Source organism: Dasypus novemcinctus, chromosome 8 (assembly GCF_030445035.2).
Source record: "Dasypus novemcinctus isolate mDasNov1 chromosome 8, mDasNov1.1.hap2, whole genome shotgun sequence".
Lineage (NCBI taxonomy): Eukaryota > Metazoa > Chordata > Mammalia > Cingulata > Dasypodidae > Dasypus > Dasypus novemcinctus.
In genome coordinates this window covers 89,264,893-89,284,477 of record NC_080680.1, presented here as the reverse complement: position 1 = coordinate 89,284,477, position 19,585 = coordinate 89,264,893, and the positions used below count along the sequence as shown (strand labels likewise).

Here is a 19,585-nt window from a genome sequence, read left to right as displayed (position 1 = left end):
GAGGCCACCCGGCTGGCCCCATCGGCGCTGGGACAAAGGCAGTCCTGTTCTGTGCCCTTAGCCCTGCCTGTAGCTTCATGCCTACCCCCTGCTTCAGGTGCCACCCCCAGCCCAGCCCAGCCCAGCCAGTGCTGGTTTTCAGGTCTGATTTATTGGTGGCGAGTATACAGGGTGCACCTGGGGCAGGCAGCCAGGCCACTTCCCACGTGCCTGCCTGATGGGCTGGGAGGGGGTCTCCGTGAGGCAGTTGCAGGGAAGAGCTAGCCCCCGACACATGCCAGCTTTTGAGCTTCCAGGCTTGGCACTCCTAGGCTTCTGCTTTCCCTGCCAAAGCTCTGACAGTCCAGGTATGAAGGCTGCTGGGACCAGTTCCAGGTGGCCCTGGCCTGGACCCCCTGCTTTTCCCACGGAAGAAGTGCTGTCGGGCTTGGTGGGCCGGGCCGAGTCTGGTTCGTTTGCTTACATCCCACCTAGCCCGGTTCAGTGAGTGTTGGATCCAAGTTAAAATGACAGGGGACTTGGGGTCCTACAACAATGTGGACATAAAGGGCAGTGGTCTCTTTGTGGTCCTGGGCAGCCATGCCCAGACCCACTGGGTTTGAAGGTTCTGTAGGGTGGAGTTGGGGGGCTCCCAAGGTGTTCCAAGCCGGTGTCCCCGCTGGCAGCAGGCCTCTGAGGGAGGCAGGAGGGTCAGGTGCAGAGAGCACGGTCCATCTGGGTCAAGTGGAGGGGCTGGGGTCCTGGGGTGAGTCCTTGGCCACTGGTCCCCAGCTGGTGGTGGCTCAGTCTCTCCCGCTGGGCGAGGGCTGGCTGGGAGGCCCCCGGGGATCCGGGCCGCATGCTACGCCATGCTGCTGGTGGAGCAGGGGGTGCTCTGGGTGCTCCCGATGCTGTGGTTGGTGCTACTGCTCTCTGAGGAGGCCGGGGCAGCCACTGCCACCACGGGCTCCCGCTTGCTGGGGGGACCTGGGGTCAGGGGTAGGGGCGGATGTCAGGGCCCTGGCCAGGGGTCCCCCCACCCAGAGGCTTCACTGGGTTCCCTCCGGGGTGGAGGGGCCCTGAGCGCTCACCGCGGGAGCCTGGGATACTCACGTGTGTGGGAGTAAATGTACCAAAGCGCGGCGGTGAGCAGGGCCCCGATGAGGAAGGCGCCGAAGGTGATGCCCAGCACGGCGGGCAGGACGAGGACTTTGCCTTTGCAAACAAGGGAGGGCCAGCTGCAGTCAGCGCTGCCACCTCCTCCCTGCCTCTGGCCTTGACCCCCTATACTGTGCTGGCCAGGAGCAGAGGCTTTGGTGCCAGTTCCAGCTCAGCCAAAAAACCCTGACTTCTCTGAACCTCAGTCTCTTCATCCAGCAAATGGGCTTATTACAACCCATGCCCAGCAGGAAAGTGTGATTGCTATAACTGTCCACCCAGAGGGCCAAGCCAGGTCTTCTGTGCCCTACATCTGCCTCCCCAAGCTTATGGAGATTTTTTAGGGAGGCTTGAGGGTATCATGTGAGTAAAGAGTGAGTAGGGTCTGGGAGTCCAGAGACTGTCCTGCTCTGCTGTGTGGCCTTAGGCCAGTCCCTGCCCCTCTCTGAACCCTATACCTCAGGGATGCGCCAGAGCACCTCCAAGGGCTCCTGAGCGCTGCTCTTGGGTTGTTCTAGGCCTCACTCCTCCTACACTCCCAACTCCTGTGTGACTGTGGGCCAAGCAGCCTTGCATTCTACGTCCAAACTCCCATCTTTGCAATGGAGTGATTAGCCCTGCTCTGCTGGTCCTCGGCTAGGGCCTGGGGACTCCATCCTGGCCTGGATGGGGTGGCGTAGAGGCAGGCTTCCCCTGTCTCTGCCCCAGAGTCGGTGACTTCCGGCTTGATAGCTGGAGGACACTGGGCTAAAGGGGCCCCACCCCTCCACAGTGGGGACCGGCCATGCTGCCCCTCCACTGCCGGGAAGGGAGAGGCGCCCTGCTCCTGAGCACCCCTCCTTCAGGCAAGGCCAGCACCATCCCCATCCAGGGATGGGATTCCAGGAGGCCCCAGCCGCCAAGCAAGGCCAGCCACGGGATCAAGAAGAGCACGGGGCGGCGGCCAGAGGTCTGGGGCACAGTGTCTCCATCCAAAAGCTGCTGCTGTGGATCCAACCCCGCTTCAGGCTGCTGGGGTCCTGGGGACCCTCCCCACCCCAAGTCTGCTCTTGCTGAGGCCCTCCCTACATGGTGCCTAGATCCCATCTCAGAGCAGTCCCTCATGCCCCGCTCTGACCTCGGCCCTGGGAAGCCAGGGGACCCAGAGGGAACTCACCAGATAGGTCAGGGCTGACGATGTTCAGGGGCATGGAGACCGTCCTGTCCATTTTCTGGGGGAAGAGAAGTGTGGTAAGTGGCACAGCCTTTGGGAGGTCAGTTCCAGTCTCACTGGCTCTGCGACCCTGGCTTGTCACGCCCACCTCGGAGCCTTGGGTTTGAATCCCATCTCCACCACTTTCTAGCTGGGAGCCTCTGGGCAAGGCCTGGGAGATCTGTTGTAGGGGCATCTGGTTGGCAATCATTGCGCTGCCTTTGTAATGTTTTCTGTGAGTTCCTGGGAAGCCCCCAACTCCCATGAGTAATTTGGGCCCCTGCCTCCATTACCTTGTGAATGCCTTAGAATGATGAGCCAGGTGAGCCCAGAGTCCCAGACTCACTGTGGGTGGAGGGAGAAGCCCCCTCAGGAATGGCCCCAAAGCCTTCTCTAGCTTCATACAACCAGAGAGGATTTTAATCCTGCAAGGGCCTGGGGGGTGACCATGTGTGTGAGTCCAGGGCTGAGTGCCGAAGAATGGGGATACACGGAATGGTGAAGTGTAGTGGCCAGTAAATGCAGAAAACCAGAATTTTGTGTTTGTCTTAACCCTCTTCCCCAAGGGCTCCTGTTTATTGAGATTATACTGGTGATATACTACATGGAATTATCAGTTGATGGATGGATGATTGGATGGGATGGTGGGAAAGTGATGAGTAGATGACTAGGATGGTGGAAGGATCGTGGGTGGATGACCGGCTTGGATGGCAGGAACGTGGCTGGCTGGCTGGATGGGACAGGGGGTAGATGGCTAACTAGATGGATAACTGAGTAGAAGCATGGATGGGTGACAGACGAATGAGTGGAAGGATAAATAGACGTATGGGTAGCTGTATATCCTACCAATGCCCAAGACAGAGCACTCCCATCAGAAAGCTTTGGGGTGGCAGAAAGAAGCCACAAACGTGACTGTGGCTCTGCCCCTCTCCAGCTGATCCTACATCTTCCTGGACCGCCATGTCTCTGCCTGGAAAGCCCAGACCCAGAAGCCACCCTTGACGCTGGCCTTGGCCCGGGCCCCACTCACCAGGGACCGGGTCCTGGAATGCAGAGCTATGGTGCAGCTGAGGGTGCCAGTTGTGGGCCTGGGCACCATGTAGCTGTGGAGAAGGAAACTGAAGCGCGGGTCACCATCAGGGCTTGGGGACAGCAAGCTCACACAGCTGCCCTTGGCTTCCTGGCCCTGGATGAGTTCCACGGTGTCCTCAGACCCTAAATCCAGGTGGCAGCTGTCTAGCTGGAGCGTGAATTCGGGGATCGATGGGGTCATGCTCACCTGCATGGGCGGGTAAAGGGGGACAAGACACAGGCAGTTACTCTTAACCCTCCACCCCAGTAAGCAAGAATGAAGAGTTCCCACCCCTGAGGCCTAAATGGTGGAAGGAAATGCATGGGCCTGCTTGGCGCAAACAAGAAAGAGAAGGTGACGTTCCTATCAGCACCCATGAGCTCAGCCTCTTCTCTCTGTCGCCTCCCCCATGTTCCCAAGCTGGCATGTCCCAAGCTTCCTCTGGGAAGTACAATTCCCACCTCTGTACTGATGGTGAAAAGAAACCCCGGGAACTGGTCGGCCCGAGGTGCGATGGGGCGAGCGCGGTACCTGCACGAAGCCCTGCTGCTCCGGCTCGATGGTGTCGGTGGCCTGGAGGAAGTGCGAGCTGAGGTAGAGGCCCAGCTGGAAGGAGAGTCTTTCCATGTCGATGCAGTGCACTTTTTTCTGTTGGGGAACAGGAGGGGGTCTGGGAGTCAGCCAGCTAGGAAGGTGTGGGGTGGGGGTGGGAGGCAGGAGTCACGGCCCAGACAGGCAACAGGGGTCCCAGCAGGTGGGTCCTGTGATGGTGCATCGCAGAGCCTGAGCCCCACGGAAGGGAGGGGGGCAACACCAGGGGGCCCCGGGGCTTGCCCATCCCACCCCAGCACCTACTGACCCTCACTCTCAACTTTAAAAATAAAATTTACACTAATAATCATCAAGAATTCATTCTGTGTCAGGCCTGTGTGAAGTGCTTCCCAGGTGCCACCTCACTGACTACTCAAAATCGCCCTCATGGAGACGGATCCTCTCTTATGCCACTGTTTACAGATGATGACATTTGGGCTCAGAAAGCTTAAGAGATTTTGCCCAAGGCCACACAGCCAGAACCCTATCACTGGAGACGAAGGCCCACGGGAGACACACGGCTTGCCAGGGTCAGGGCCCGACCCCTGAGGCCTGCTCCCTTCCAGGCCGGGGAGGAGCTCCAGCCCAGACAGCAGCCTTGACCAATGTGTTAGCACGGGGACTGTCCCATCTCACCCGCTGCGGTGATGCACTTGACAGGAAGTTGATGACCACCTGTGGGGAAAGAGCCGAGGAGCTGGTGAGAGCTTGCAGGGACCGCAGGGGATACCCCACCCAACACACCCATTTTATGGATGGGGAGACTGAGCCAGCCAATGACTGACCTTGTCCTACCAAGCCCCATGCCCTGCTCTCCCACACATCCCTCAGCCTGCAGGATCAGGAAGAGCCACCTGGAGAGGTACCAACTAAGCGGACCCCAGTACCTTTCCTGACCCAGTCTTACCTCGTTGCTGATCACATTTTCCGTCACTTCTGTGCCACACTTGGAGTAGGTGCTACGCAGAACAAATTGGCCATTGCTGTCCTCAGCCTGGCAGCTGGGGTCCCAGAAGGTCAGTCCTGTGATGGTGCACTGCAGAGCCTGGGCACAGTGGGGGAGGGGCAACACCAGGAGACACTGGGCTCCCCAGGGCCTAGCCACACCCCAGCACCAAAACCGACCATAACCCGGGTCCCAAATCTCAGCCGTTCCTCTATTCCTCTCCATTTTTGTTAAGTTCCATCATCCTATGCAACTTCACTTCCCCCAAACATGGAGCAATACTGATTTCTCATTGTTCAGACCCTTTTCTTTCTGTGTTTTCTTCTATATGGATGTATGCACTTAAGAGAAAGCAAGCAGGCTTGTGTTCTATTTTTCACAAATGGCCTCATGCTCGCCCTCACTCTGCAACTTAGTTTTCTCACTCAACGATAAAATTGTATACATCTTTCTATGCCTGTATTTATAGATTCACCACATTCTTTTTAACTGCAGCATAGTGTTTCAAAGATTGATGGATTGTAACTTATTCATTCAGGCCTCTACCCACGGACACTGAGGTTTCCAACTGTCTGCTCCTACAAATGATACGACAGAGACCATCCTTTTGCAATAGGTAGGAGTTTCTCTAAGGTGGTGGAATTTCTGGGTCATAAGGCAAAATGCACAAGGTAAATTTTAATGGTAAATCATAAGGACTCTTGTCAAATTGCCGTCCAGTGGGCTGTATCCAGACCTGAACTCCCACTGGCACTGTATGAAGCTTCCATGCTCCCTAGCTCTTGCCAAGGGGTCATTTTTCTCTCTTGCCTACTTCCGAACACTCCAAGGACTAGCCAATTTACCTAAGAGAACTTCAAATTTCAAGCGAGGAAGCATTTGAACAGAAACTGGAGAGCTCTGAAAAGGCTGTCAACAAAATACAGAAACAGGGAGTGCCAGTCCCATGGGGTGGGGCAGTGCCAGCCACGGCTCATGGATGCCCCACCCTGCCTTCTCCACCTTGGTTGGACCTGCGAAGGCAGGGAGGAGGAGGAGGTGGGAAGCAGAGAGGTGCTCCCCCAGATCCCAAAAAGCTCTTCCGTGGACTTAACCACAGAGTGTGTATGTGTGTGTGTTTAAGTGTCATTTTTTTAAATCCCTGAGAGAACGTGGATGATCTATCCAAGCTCTGGGAGAGAGATTTCTTACCTCGGAAAGGTCAAAAGAAATCATGAAGAGAAAGATCGGCAGCTAGGATGGCCTATCATTTTAAAACATCCCAAAAGTTAAAATCACTGTGACTAAAAAATAAGGATGATGGATAAAGGGCCCAAACATTGTTTTTTTTTTTAATGTAAAAAGCTTATAAAAGTCATCAAGGAAAATACCAAGCCCCAGTGTTCAAGAGGCTGTAGGTGGTGATCCGTCACAAGGAGCCATGCCCGTGCTCCTCACTCCTCATCAAAAGAGGAATGGAGGGTGGCGGGCTTGGCCCAGTGGTTAGGGCGTCCGTCTACCACATGGGAGGGCCGCGTTTCAAAGCCCGGGCCTCCTTGACCCGTGTGCAGCTGGCCCACGCGCAGTGCCGATGCGCGCAAGGAGTGCCCTGCCACGCAGGGGTGTCCCCCGCATAGGGGAGCCCCACGTGCAAGGAGTGCGCCCCGTAAGGAGAGCCACCCAGCGCGAAAGAAAGTGCAGCCTGCCCAGGAATGGCGCCGCACAAACGGAGACCTGACACAACAAGATGACGCAAGAAAAAGAAACACAGATTCCCGTGCCGCTGACAACAACAGAATCGGACAAAGAAGACGCAGCAAATAGACATAGAGAACAGACAACTGGGGTGGGGGGAGAAGAGGAGAGAAAATAAATAAATAAATCTTTAAAAAAAATTAAAAAAAGAGGAATGAAGTACCACCCTTCACTTTCCACATTGACAAAGGTTTTTTTAAAACAGTTGTCTGGAGGGAGAGAAGTAGTTGAAGGGTTCTCATAAATCGGCAATGAAAATTTGAGCCAACATTAGGAAAGGAGGTTGGCAACATGTATCCAGACCTCCAGAATGTTCGCTCCTTTTTTTTTTTTTTTAAATATTTATTTATTATTATTATTTTTAATTACATTAAAAAAATATATGTTCGCTCCTTTTGATGCAGCAATTCCACCAATGTGGAAATAATCCTAAGTAAAGTTTCAGGTACAATGACATTTTACAAAATTGGAAACAACCTAAAAGTCTAACAAGCGAAGAGAAGTTAATTATGGCATGTCAATATGATGGAAAAGTATGTGCTTATTAAACATGATATTAAGTACCTACGGCAAAGTTCTAAAAATACGATAAGTGAATATAGCAGAGACAAACGAGTATATCTGCTATGATTACACTCATTTAAGAAATACACAGAGAAGACTTTCCAGAAGGAAACACACCAAAATATTGGTAACCATTGCCTTTGGGATAGGAGATTGTGTTTTTTTTTCCTTTTATAATTTTTACACATTTTTTAAAAAGCCTGTGCTATTTTAATAACAAATAGACCTTATTCTTCAATCTGGCAAAGATCTTATTATGTAGTTATTCTGATAAATGCCTGCCCATGGGGAGTGGATGTCGCTCAAGTGGTTGAGTGCCTGCTTCCCGTGTATGAGGTCCTGGGTTTGATCTCTGGTACCTCCTTAAAAAAAAAAAAGCCTCCCAGCTCAGCCAGCAGTTAAGATTAGTAATAGTGACTATTTAGTGTTGGAATCACTGATCACTTACTGGGCGCCACACCTGACTGTGCGGAGTGCTGTGGTAGGAACCATCACCAATACCATTTTACAAGTGGGGAAACTGAGGCCTGTAGTGAGGGCGTGACTTGCGCCCGTCCCTGGGCTGGTGGAGGAACCAGCTGCCCGTGCCCACCTCTTCAGGCTGGGGCAGGGGCTTCCTTACCGAGACGATCTCTTTCTTGACCACCACAGTCATGACGTCATTGGCGCACGTGGGCTGGATCAGAGACAGGAGCAGCACCGGGCTGCACCTGTCCTTGGGAGGGGTGGTCTGGACCGGTGCGGGTGAGGTCTGCGGCCCACTGCCTGTGGGAAGCAGAGACGGGCGGGCAGACAGTCACTGACCACCCACGAGGCACTGAGCCCTTCTGCAGTTAGCTATTCTCATCGTCCCCATGTTACAGATGAGGGCAATGGGGCTCAGAGAGGCTGGTGGGACTTGGCCCAGGTCACACAGCAGGGTGGTGGTGCTTCACCCAGGGTGTGGCAACTGATCCAAGGGAAGGTCTAGGTGAGGGAGAGGCAGGAGAAGGGCAGGCTGGGTGCTCACCACAGCTGGGGGCCCGCAGTGAGACGACGCTGACCAGAGGGAGCTCCACAAAGGATGCCACGACGCTGGCATTGAGCCTCTGGGCCTCTCCCAGCAGGCCTTGGGGCGTATCTGGGAGCACAAAGCCACGGATGTTCTTCTCGGGAAAGATCTTGAAGGAGTATTCACCAGTGGTCTAGTGGCGAGGAGAGAGGCAGAGCAGGGAGTCATAGCTACAGTCAGGGTGCCAGGGCACCCACGAGCCTGCCGGGGGCATGTCAGGGCTCAGCCTTGCTCTCTCCTTCGTGTCTTCTGCTGTTTCCTCTGCCGGGGGCACCTTTGTCCTCACCTACCAACTCCTGTTTGTCCGTCTACTCAGTCTGGGGAGTCCCTTCTCCTGGGAACCATCCCTGACGCTGTGGGCTGATCCCCCAGGAAGGGGGATCCAGGGAGGTTTCCTGGAGGAGGTGACCTCTGGGAACCGGTCTGAAGGAAGAATAGGTGATGGACAGAGAAAGTGCATTGGGGCTGAAGGATCATCAGGCGTGAATGTTCCGGGCTGGGGTGCCGCCTCAAGGAAGGTGCATGACGGTGGTGGACAGGGCCTTGAAAGCGGAGGAAAGGGTTTGGGTTTTCTTCTCCAGGGGCTCTGCCCTTCCCCGGGCAGAGCAAGACTCACCCAGATGGTAGCAGGACATTGTGAATGCAATTAACAGCACTGAATTATGTATTTGAATATGGTTAAAAGGGGAAAGTTTTAGGTTGTACAAATATTACTAGAATAAAAAAGTCCATGGAACTGCTCAACACAAACCATGAACCGTAAATTAAACCAGGGACAAAAGTTAATAAAGCAATGATAAAAATGTGCTTTCATCAATTGTAACAAATGGACCAAGGTATACCAATAGGGTGGTATATGAGAATCCTGTATTTTATGAATGTCTGTTCTGTAAAGTCACAGCTTCTCTGATAAACAGAACAGAACACAATACAATACAATACAATGGCTCACCCAAATCTGCATATTGTGATTGGCGTCGATGAGCCAGGACACGTGGGGTGGGCCCTGCAGGATGAGGACGGCGTCCGGGTCCCCCCACGTGCAGCTCAGCTCCACCTTCACGGTCACTGTCCTGGGCCTGTGACCAGACAGGAGGCGGCGTCAGCGGGCGCGACCAGGGCTGGGCAGCGGGTGCTCTTCCCCGGCCGGGGCGGGTCCGCGGGACTGGGGGGTGGGGCGGGGCTGAGGCTTGGGGGTGGTTTAATTAGGAGAGGGGTCTGACGGAGGCCGGGTTTCACTGGGGGCCCCCGGGCCAGGGTCGAGGGGTCCGGCTCGGGGCGCGGCGCCCTTACCGGGTGTCGGCACCGGGCAGGACTCTCAGGATGTGCGCCTCCTTGTGGCCGGCCACGCCGTCCAAGCGGCAGCCCCGGACCGAGGCCGGGGCTCGCGGCTGCCATTCCAGGGTGCGGCCCATGTCCAGGTGGGCTTCGGGCAGGCAGATGGGCGGGGGCCTCGGGGCTGAGGAGACAAGCGCCACCTCAGTCGCCTCTCCCTGCAATCTGGCAGGGTGCGACCGGGCAGGGTGGAGCTGCAGTGGGGGTGGAGTCGGGGGAGGACCTGGATTCAAATCTTCCCTCAACCACTTACCTGCTGAGTGACCCTGGGCAAGTCCCCGGGCTTCTGTTTCCTCATCTGTCAACACAGGGTTAATATTTAGGGATGGCACACGTTAGGGCTGCAGCATGCCACTACATCACCCCATTTTTATTTTTCCTCTAGCATTTATCATGACCTGAAATCATAGAATTTATTTACCTGTGGACATACTTAATGTCATCTTCCCCACACTCTGTCAGCTCCAAAAGGGCAGAGCCTGGGTATGTCCCCAGAGTCCCCAAGTGCCTAGCCCAGAGCTGGACACATAGTAGGTACACAATAAGTAATATGAAGGAGCTGTTTCTGTATTACAAAGGAAAAAACTGGCAAAAAGCAGCAGCTTCGCACAGTTCAATATTTGATGAAGGAACAATTACTGTCCCAATAGAGCACTGACTTGCTGGGGTCCTGGGGCAGATCACACCCCCCTTTTGGAGACTTAGTGTCCACATCTGAGTTGTGGACCAGGGGAGCTCAGATGCCTCCAGAGCTGAGTTCTGAGCCCAGAGGAGCTGCCGGGGAAGCTGACCTTGGCCCAGGCGGAGAAGGATGCTGCGGGGATCGGCCAGCTCGGCGGCAGAGGCGATCGGGCCCTTCGCGGCTGCCCAGTCGAGCAGCTGGCTCTTGGTGGTCAAGGACGGCAGCTGTGTGATGTTGACTCCTGGGGCCTCTTGGAAGAAGACCAGGCTGGGGTTCTGGGGAGACACGAGGAGGCTCAGGGCGCTGTTCCCAGGCCCGAGTCCTGCCTGCCCTTGTGGGAGGTAAGGAGGTGATTTGGCGCTGCAGCCCGGGTGGGCGAGAGCAGGAGGCCAGGGCTGAGAACGCTGAGGCTGGGGACCTGACTAGCGCCCTCTCCTGCCCACACCTGCCCAGGCGGCTGAATGAACACTCATCCACGTTCATCCACCTGCGCAAGCATCACCCGGGCACCCCTCCACAGCTGTCCTCTTTCACCCCCTATTTGACGACGTCATGTGGCTAATGGCTGCTTCCCGCCACGCTCTGAAGGTCTGTGAGGGGCAGCGTCTGCCTTGTCCAGCTCTGCATGTGCTGGACACACCGTGGCACTGAGGAATATTTGTCTGGGCCCAGCGCTGGGGATCCTGACATGTTTGCTTCACCCTGATGTCTGCTACGTGGTGGGTGCTCCTTGCATATTGGAAGGAAAAGAGGGAGGAAGGGAGGAAGGAAGAAATGAATGAATGAAAGACTGACAGAGTTGGTCTCTGCCCCGCAGGATCTTACTTCCCAGAATCTAGACCTGCATCAATTAGTTTGAAACAATAGAAGACAGGATATTATTTAATAAGAAACAAAGGAGCAAGACAGGTCCCCTTAGATGAACAGGGATGGGGATTCTGGGTGGCTTTGGAACCTCACAGACGCCACTGCTCCTGTGCCAAGAGAGACCCTGGTGGGCTGGGGAAAGGAAACAGAGAGGACTTCCTAGAGGAGGTGCTCAGAAGAAGCTGAAGGATTCTGAGGAAGCTACTCGGGCCACCGATAGAAAATGGGTTTCTTTGTGTTCCATCTCCAAAAACCAGGGGCCTTGAGCTAAAGCATCTGCAGCATCAGGGCTTGAGGCTAGACACTAAGGAGGACTGTCTCCCTAGAATGGAACACCCCACCTCCTCTGCAGGAGTTTAGCAAGGGTACGGAGTGATGATCACCTCAGGTGAGGAAGTCAGCCCCAGATGTGGGGAGGGCTGGAGCAGTGGTTTCGAGCGGGGGCCTAAGGGGGCTGAAGGGGTTGCCCAGCGAGGCCCTTCACTCCTCTCAGTCTCAGGGTGATAGACTGTAATGGGATATAACAGGGATTAAAGGGCACGCTCTGCGTCAGCGGCCTGTGCAGGGCCCAGACAGCCCAAGCGCACCTCCGCCTGCTTGTCTGCGCGGCCGCCACCGTGCGCGTCCGGGCTCCGGGGGCGCGGGCGGGCCCCGGGGGTCCCGGCTCAGGAAGCTGCGGCCGCGGCTGTAGCCGCTCCGCCGTGCCACTGCCCCCTCCCGGGTATCTTGCGTCGGGGAGGAAGGCGCGGCCCAGGCAGCCGGCGGCTGTGCGATCTTCCGGCCCGCGGGCGCGTTTCATGTTCCCTGCGTCATCCAGTCGGGCGCCCGCCCAGGGCCCGGCAGGGAGGAGGGGAAGCGAGTGGGTGCAAGGGGAGGAGGAGCCGCTGGGCTCCAGGCTGTGCCGGAGGGCTCTGTCCAGCCCGCCCTCGGCCCTCCCCTCCGGACTGGAGTTGGCCTGCGCCCTCCCTCCTGGGGGCTGTCGGGCTGACCGCCTCCGTCTCTGCTGTCAGTCTGGATTTGTCATCCCTGCCGGACTTGTCTCCGCCTCCCTTCCCGGCCCTGGCCCCAGGTCTGCCTGGTGTCCCCACCTGTCTCCCTGCGGGTCTCTGGACCACCCTCTGTGGGTTTCCACTTTATTTTCCTATCTCCCTCGGCGTGGTTGTCTTGCTCCACCACTCCCACCCTCACCCTGCCCAGGCCTCTGGCTCTCTCCCCTCTCACCCTCTGTTCTCTGGCTGGAAACAACAGCTGGTCACATCTGGGGACCCAACAGAGTGCCCTCCCAAGGCCTTCCATGTGGAGGAGGCAGAACTGGCAGAGCCCTCTGCCGCCGGATGTGTCCAGCACTTTTCACACTTGTGGTCCCTGCCCCCCCCCCCCCAGTGTAGGCCAAGTTCATCAGAGCAAATCTGGCAAAACGTAAATAACAAAGTCAAAAATCTCTCCCAGTCCCAATTCCTAGCTGTAACTACGGCTTACGTGCTGCTAGGCTCCCTCACGGCCCTTTTACTCTGTATGTAACTCTTTTCAAATATACGTCTTGTAACTTTTTTAAAGACAGTGACAAGATTATTTCCTGGAATGTCATTGTGTCCAGTTCTATCACTGGACCGATGGGCAAACTGAGGCTAAGAGACAGGGTGGGAGGCGGCCAGGGTGGCACGTGGCCTGTCTCCAGCCTCCTGGTCTGGATTCTGAACCCCAGGGCCTGCTGGCATTGGGGTGTCTCTGGCCAGGCCCTGCCTCGTAAATAATGTCAGAATGAAAAGGAGAAGCAGGGACCTGGGGCGGGAGATTCTGGCCCCCAGAGATGGGCACCCCTCCTGGGGTGGGGGGGTGCCTCATCCAGGGCTGGGGGTGACACACTCACGTAGGCCAGATGGAGCGGGACCCCCGGGGCCTGCAGTCGCAGGAAGATGTTCTTGTTTGTGCTGAGGACCAGGAGCAGCTCTTGGGGCCGGAGGCCACTTCGTTCGGACGCCTGAAGGGTCAGCTCCAGCTCTGACAAGTCCTGGTGGGGGCAAGGGCGAGACACACAGACTGGTCAGATTCTCACGGGCTGTGCCAGCCGGAGGGGCTGGGGACGCCTTCACCGGTGGCTTCCACAGTAGCCCTCAGGACACTCCCTGACTGTCTTGTCCACCCCGTCTGCCCAGGGTCCAGCACGTGCCTGGTCTTCAGGAGGGACTCAGGAAGTAGTCACTGAATAAATGAGTGAGGTTTGTCTCAGCAAATCCAAACAGACAGAAAAATGGGAGGAGCCTGAACTTCATCCAATGGTCCATCGAGGTTTATTATTTTATCGAGTGCCTGATCCGTAGGGGCCTGCAAGTACCTGTGTGCCTCAGACAGTGCCTGTGCCTTTTCTCTGTCCCTGTGCAGAGCACCGAGGCAGCATCTGCTCCTCCATGACCCACGCTCCGTCTCGGGCTGCCCCTGGACGACTCTCTTTCCAGTGAAATGAAGCACTCACGATTGCTCTGTTCTGTGTTCCCATGTGCCTTGTACTAAAATGCTCGCATTTTTGTTGGTATAACACTACTATTTCGATGTTTTCTCAAAATCTGAAGTTGAAATTGTTTATGTCCTAGGTTGTACCCACTGCATTAAAATTGCTGTATGTGGGGAACGGATGTGGCTCAGTTGATGGAGCATCCGCCTACCATATAGGAGGTCCAGGGTTCAGTGCCCAGGGCCTCCTGACCCATGTGGTGAGCTGGCCTGTGCAGTGCTGCCATGTGCAAGGAGTGCCCTGCCACACAGGGGTGTCCCCTGCATGGGTGTCCCACGCACAAGGAGTGTACCCTGCAAGGAGAGCCACCCCATGATGAAGAAAACACAGCCTGCCCAGGAGTGGTGCTGCACACACGCAGCAAGATGGCACAACAAAAGACAGATTCCTGGTGCTGCTTGACAAGAATGCAAGCAGACAGAAGAACACACAGCAAATTGACATAGAGAGCAGACAATGTGGAGGGGGGAGCGAGAAGGGGAGAGAAATAAATAAAAAATAAAACCTTTAAAAAAAAAAGATGTATGTGGGGAGCGGATGTGGCTCAAGCCATTGAGCGCCTGCCTCCCACACGGGAGGTCCCAGGTTGGGTTCCCGGTGCCTCCTAAAAACAAAACAAAACAACAAGCAAAACAAACAAAATAACCAACTCAGGGGAGCTAATGTGGCTCAGCGGTTGAGCTCCGACTTCCCACGTATGAGGCCCCGGGTTCAATTCCCAGCCCCTGGTACCTAAACAAAAAAAAAGGTGTATGTGTTTAGAATGTTTTCATAATAGAGATGATGATGATAATGAAACTTAACACCTCCATAGCATTTACGACATGCGAGGCACTGTTCTCCGTGCTTTCCACATTAACTCATTTCATCCTCACAACAGCCCTCGGAGGTTCATCTATTATTATGCTCCCAGATGAGGAAACTGGGGCACAGATCGCACATCAAGTCAGTGTGGCCTGGGATTTGAACCCAGACAGGCCTCTGTTTTTAATCATGTATGTATGTCCCTGCTCCATTTTCTATACCTCTTTTATTCCCCCAGAGGAAAAGATGACAGTCCACAAGGCGAAGCTTCTTTGAAAAAAACAAGGCCCCTGCTCTGCTCCCTCGCTGAGCTAGTGGAGGGTGTACAGGTTAGCCCCGAGCCTGGGATGGAATCAGGCTCAGAACCTGCAGCACAGGCTCCTGAGGACAAGGACAAAGGGTAAGGCTTTACTGAAACACAAATCCCAGCTTCTCTCAAGCAAAAGCCTGAAGTTCCTACAAAAGAAACCAAAAGTTGGCTCCCCTCTCCCCCAATCTCAAAGGTACCAAAAAGGAGAGGGAATTTAAAAATGAAGACACTAGTGGAAATTTTTTGATTTAGCTTCTAATCATCTAGCCATTTCCCCAACTGATGTCATAGAGCCAGAGACAGCATTCCAGCCTCTGGAAAACTCTGCCCAGAAATGTTTCCGTTACTCAGTAATGACACCATAATCGCTCTTTGTTTTTAAGTTTGCTCTTTTAAAAAAAAAGAGCAAATAATTTTTTTTTGGAAGTACCGGGGCTGGGGTTTGAGTCCAGGACCTCATGTGTGTGAAGCCAGCACTCAACCACAGAGTCATATCTGCTCCTCTCAGTTGGCGTTTTCATTTGTTTTCTTGTTTTTTGTTTGTTTGTTTTTTAGGAGGTATCAGGGCTCGTATCAGCACCTTCCATGTGGGAAGCAGGCGCTCAACTGCTTGAGCCACATCCGCTTCCCAAATAATATTATTTTATTTTCAATGTTTCACAAATAATTTTTTTCATTTTAATGTACTATTAAAGTTGGCTGTTTACTTATTAGTTTCTTTGCTTTTCTTTTTTTCTCTTTTTGTTTGGCTATTTTTAAACCAGCTATTTTTTATTTTTTTGCTAATTTATATCAGAATGATAAGATATGTTTAAAATTTATGTTTGTGTAAGTTCCCTTTTTTTGGTTAATGTTTTTTAATTACGTTTGAAACTTTTCATTTTCAAATTGTCTTGTTTCACTAATTTTTAAAATTATGCACTCCAAACACTTTAAAAGTATAAATCTTGGATTTAGTACTGGTGTTTTGGTAAATATAAAATAAAGATCTAAATGTCAGAACTAACATTTTGTTCCAGGATCGTGATCACTACTTGGGATTAACTGGAGCAAAGTGAGGTCCACCTCGTGGTGTCTGGAAAGACCCCGGCAGAGCCAATCTGCCACAATCTTTGAGAATGGATTGGCTCCAGCTCCTGATCATATGTTAAAAGAAAAAAATCGAATATGGTTGCACAACTCTGTGTACATACTAAAAGCCACCCAGCTGTGCTCACTTGAAGTGGGTGAATTTTATCTCAATAAAGCTGTTCAGAAAACAGCTGAATATTGGTAATTTCACATGGTTCAACCTGGCCCTGTGCTGAGCACATGATCTCACTGATGCAGCAGCAGGTATTCTCCAATTTTACAGATGCGGAAATGGAGGGACCCTGCCGAAGGACCTGCTGCTGGTGAGCAGTGAAGTCAGGACCCAGGGCACACCTGCCCTCTGCCAGAGTGGAGCCCTAGCCGCTGGGCCTCTGGGCAGCTCACCTGGAACGTGCTCTGCCTCTCTGCCTCGCCTCTCTCCCAGACGCAGGTCTGACCCTGCAGTTGTCAAGCCCCATCTACTTGTCCCCACCTGGAAGAGTAGACTGCGAGGTCCACACACAGCAAATGGACCGTCCCCGTGGCTGGCAGACGGCTACCAGGAGCTGCCTGCCGCAGGTTGCTGTGGACAAGGAAATCCGACCTGAGCCCCTCCGTGGAGACCCATAGACTGAGATCACTGCAGGAATCAATGTGGGCCCTGAGCTGGGAGAAAAATGTCCTGTGACTGATCCAGTCTTGCTGCTTCCCTGTCCCTTGGTGCCTCAGTTTCCCCATCTGTGAAATGGGGGTAGGACAGGATCTGCAACCAATGCCAGGTGGGGCTCTTGCAAAGGAAGTTAAAAAGGGGGAGAACATAAATCCACAAAATACCCTTGCACACCTATTAGGACAGCTAAAATCCCCAAACACTGACAATACCAAATGCCATTGAGGATCCAGAGCTACAGGAACTCTCACTCATTACTGAGGAGAATGAAAACTGGTATAGCCACCATGGAAGACAGTTGGCAGTTTCTTACAAAACGAAGCATAGACTTACTGTACAACCCCGCAATCATGCTCCTTGGTATTTACCCAAATGAGTTGAACACTTAGGTCTGTACAAAATCCTGCAGATGTTTATGGCAGCTTCCTAGTTGCCAAAGACTGGAAGCAACCAAGATGCCCTTCAAGAGCTGAACAGATAACCAGAGCAGGTTACAGCCATGCGGTGGGATATTACCCAGTGATAAAAAGAAATGAACTATCAAGCCACAAAACGACAGGGAGGAACCTAAAATGTATATTGCTAAGTGAAAGACGTCAGTCTGAAAAGGCTACACACTGTGATTCCATTATATGACGTTCAAGAAAATGCAAAACTAGAGAGTAAATAAAGAAGTGGTTGCCAGGCCCTCCAAGGGAGGGAGGGATGAACGGGAGGAGCCCAGGGCATTTTTAGGGTAGTGAAACTATTCTGTATGCCACTGTAAGAGAGGGTAAATGACATTACGCATTTGTCATAATCCGTAAAATTATACACACAAAAGTGAATGTCAGTGTATAGATAATAATAGTGTATAAACCAATATTGGCTCACCAATTGTAACAAATGTACCCCACTGATGCAAGGTGTTAAAAACAGGGGAAACTGGGGTGAGGGAACAGGAGGGCAGAGAGGCGGGGAGACGGTATATGGGAACTCTGCACTGTCTGTGCAGTTTTTCTATAAAGCCAAAACTGCTCTAAAAATTAAAGTCTATTTAGAAAAAAAAAAGTGGGGAGAGCAAGCAGAGGTCAGGGCCAGGTCATGACGGGGTGGGGGCTCAGGGAGTGGAGCTGGGGGATGTTTGTCATGACCCCCAGCTCTTGATCCAGAGCTTACCAAGCAAACACACCAGCCTGGTGGTGCCGAGTCTCTCCTTGTACAGTTGGGGTTGGGGCTGCGAAGGCCCAAAGGGGGCAGGAACCGGCCAGGCCCACATAGCCAGGGAGCGGCTTTAGCAGCTTGAGAGGATGGAAAACTTGGCTCTCTGGGCTCTCTGAGCTCCAGGGCCTAGCTGAAGGCCGGTGGTTACCAGAAAAACATCAGGGTTTCCACAGCAAACATTTCCATCCCCCCGGCCCTGACTCACTGACACAATCATTCACACGCAACCTTACTACCCTCTTCCCGCCAGACCCCGGGCCCAGAGGCAAAGCAGCTTGCTTGTGCCCTCCTCCCAAGCGCCCAGTCTTCTGAATGGGGATTCAGGAATGCTGGGAGCCTAGCAGAGGCGGGGAAGCCAGCGGGCCCTTGCCCCCCCACCCCAGCCAACCTGGCCTGGCGGGCCCCCTCCCTGGGCGGGTGGGCGGGAGGCGTGTTTCTATTTTTGTGCCAGTGTTCCAGAGATGCCATTGTTGGCCTAGCGGTCAGTGGCGGGAAGGGGGATTTCGGTGAGGAGGCCCTGAGCACTAGTAGCCACTTATAGAAAGCCGCTTCCAGCAATTCTTCTAGGAGTGGAGCCTTGGGGCTGCCTCCAGCTCCCACCCTCCCTGGACCAGACTGGAGCTGGCCAAACGGGAGCCACGATCCCTCCATCCACCCCAGCAGACCTGGTTGGCACATACAGTCAGGATGGCAGGAGAAGAGGGTCAAAGCCAGACTGACCTGAATTCAAATCCGGGCTCAGCCGGTAATCCTGTGACCCTGGGCAGTCACTTCCCCTCTCTGGGCCTTGCTTTCCTGCTCTGCAAAATGGGCAGAACAAGATGCCCAGTTCACAGAATCGAGAGGATTCGGTGAGATTCTGCCTGCAAAGTGGGCGCTCCAGTGCCCAGCTAAATATGCAGAAGTACCTTAGGCTTTTCATTACCTCCAACTCCCTCCTTGACCACTCATCCAGGCAAGCGCTGTTGGCATTTAGGGCAGCGCCAGTTGGCATTAGAGTTGGGCAGCAGTTAGCTCAGATTTTAACCAGGACACATCTCAGCCACACCACACTGTGGCATCCCCTCTGTGGGCCTCAGTCTCCCCGAGTGTGCAGGGAGGAGTCATGCTCAGTGATGTTCTAGAATTTCGTGGCCCCTGGACTCTAACCTGTCACCTGGCGGTCGACGTGTTTGGTCCCATGTCTTAGCTTCCTGCCAGGTGACAACAGGGTAGACTACCAGATGCCCCCCTCCAGCCAAGGGCCCCTGGTCCCTACGGCCCCCCTCGTGGTCAGCCCATGCCCACCCTGGCTCCCCAGCTCCCTTGCCCATCTCGGAGAGGGCAGCACTGGGCCAGCCTGAGACTTCTGTGTTCCCAGAGGGGCTGGGGGAGGCATAACGGTCCTCCAGCAGCTTGGCTGAGAGCAAAACTAAAGCCCCAACAAGCAGACATGAGTGGTGACACCACAGATCCTTCTGGGGTGGCCCATTGGCAAGTGCTTACAGGCGCATCCGTTCCCTCCTTTGTCCCATCTGCCCTTCTCCCATTATCCATCCATCCATTCAGTCAGCAAATGTGTATTCCCAGCTGACCCTGAGCCGGACCCTGAGGACCCAGCGGAGAGTGAGACACGAACCCTGCCCGACCTGTCTGACCCCCATTTGTGCCCCTCTCCAGGCCTCTTTTCGCAAGGCCTGGGGCAGGAACACAGATGGCAGCCCCTGGCACCCGCCCGCCCCTCCTTCTCCACCCTGATGCTGACCGCACGGTCAGGACCCTCAGGCTCACACACTGGGCAGCCCAGCCTACCTGCCCAAGCTCTGCCATGCCCACCCCACAAACACCCACCCTGACCACCCTTC

At 54.1% G+C, this 19,585-nt stretch overlaps 1 protein-coding gene across 1 annotated transcript in view; it reads right to left on the bottom strand.

Moving 5' to 3' along the window:
• Window positions 1-132: 132 nt before the first annotated feature.
• The window catches only part of ENG (endoglin), a 31,917-nt gene continuing 12,464 nt past the window's right edge, over window positions 133-19,585 (bottom strand). Inside the window, exons 3-16 of the mRNA XM_058302870.1 lie at window positions 13,042-13,182; window positions 10,414-10,579; window positions 9,876-9,920; window positions 9,581-9,746; window positions 9,240-9,366; window positions 8,246-8,420; window positions 7,859-8,001; window positions 4,900-5,037; window positions 4,629-4,667; window positions 3,933-4,049; window positions 3,360-3,608; window positions 2,294-2,348; window positions 1,093-1,194; window positions 133-966 (exon numbers count right to left, since the gene is read on the bottom strand). Of these exons, the coding sequence (XP_058158853.1) occupies window positions 842-966; window positions 1,093-1,194; window positions 2,294-2,348; window positions 3,360-3,608; window positions 3,933-4,049; window positions 4,629-4,667; window positions 4,900-5,037; window positions 7,859-8,001; window positions 8,246-8,420; window positions 9,240-9,366; window positions 9,581-9,746; window positions 9,876-9,920; window positions 10,414-10,579; window positions 13,042-13,182 (1,788 nt within the window). The 3' untranslated portion in view covers window positions 133-841. The remainder of the gene's footprint in view (window positions 967-1,092; window positions 1,195-2,293; window positions 2,349-3,359; window positions 3,609-3,932; window positions 4,050-4,628; window positions 4,668-4,899; window positions 5,038-7,858; window positions 8,002-8,245; window positions 8,421-9,239; window positions 9,367-9,580; window positions 9,747-9,875; window positions 9,921-10,413; window positions 10,580-13,041; window positions 13,183-19,585) is intronic.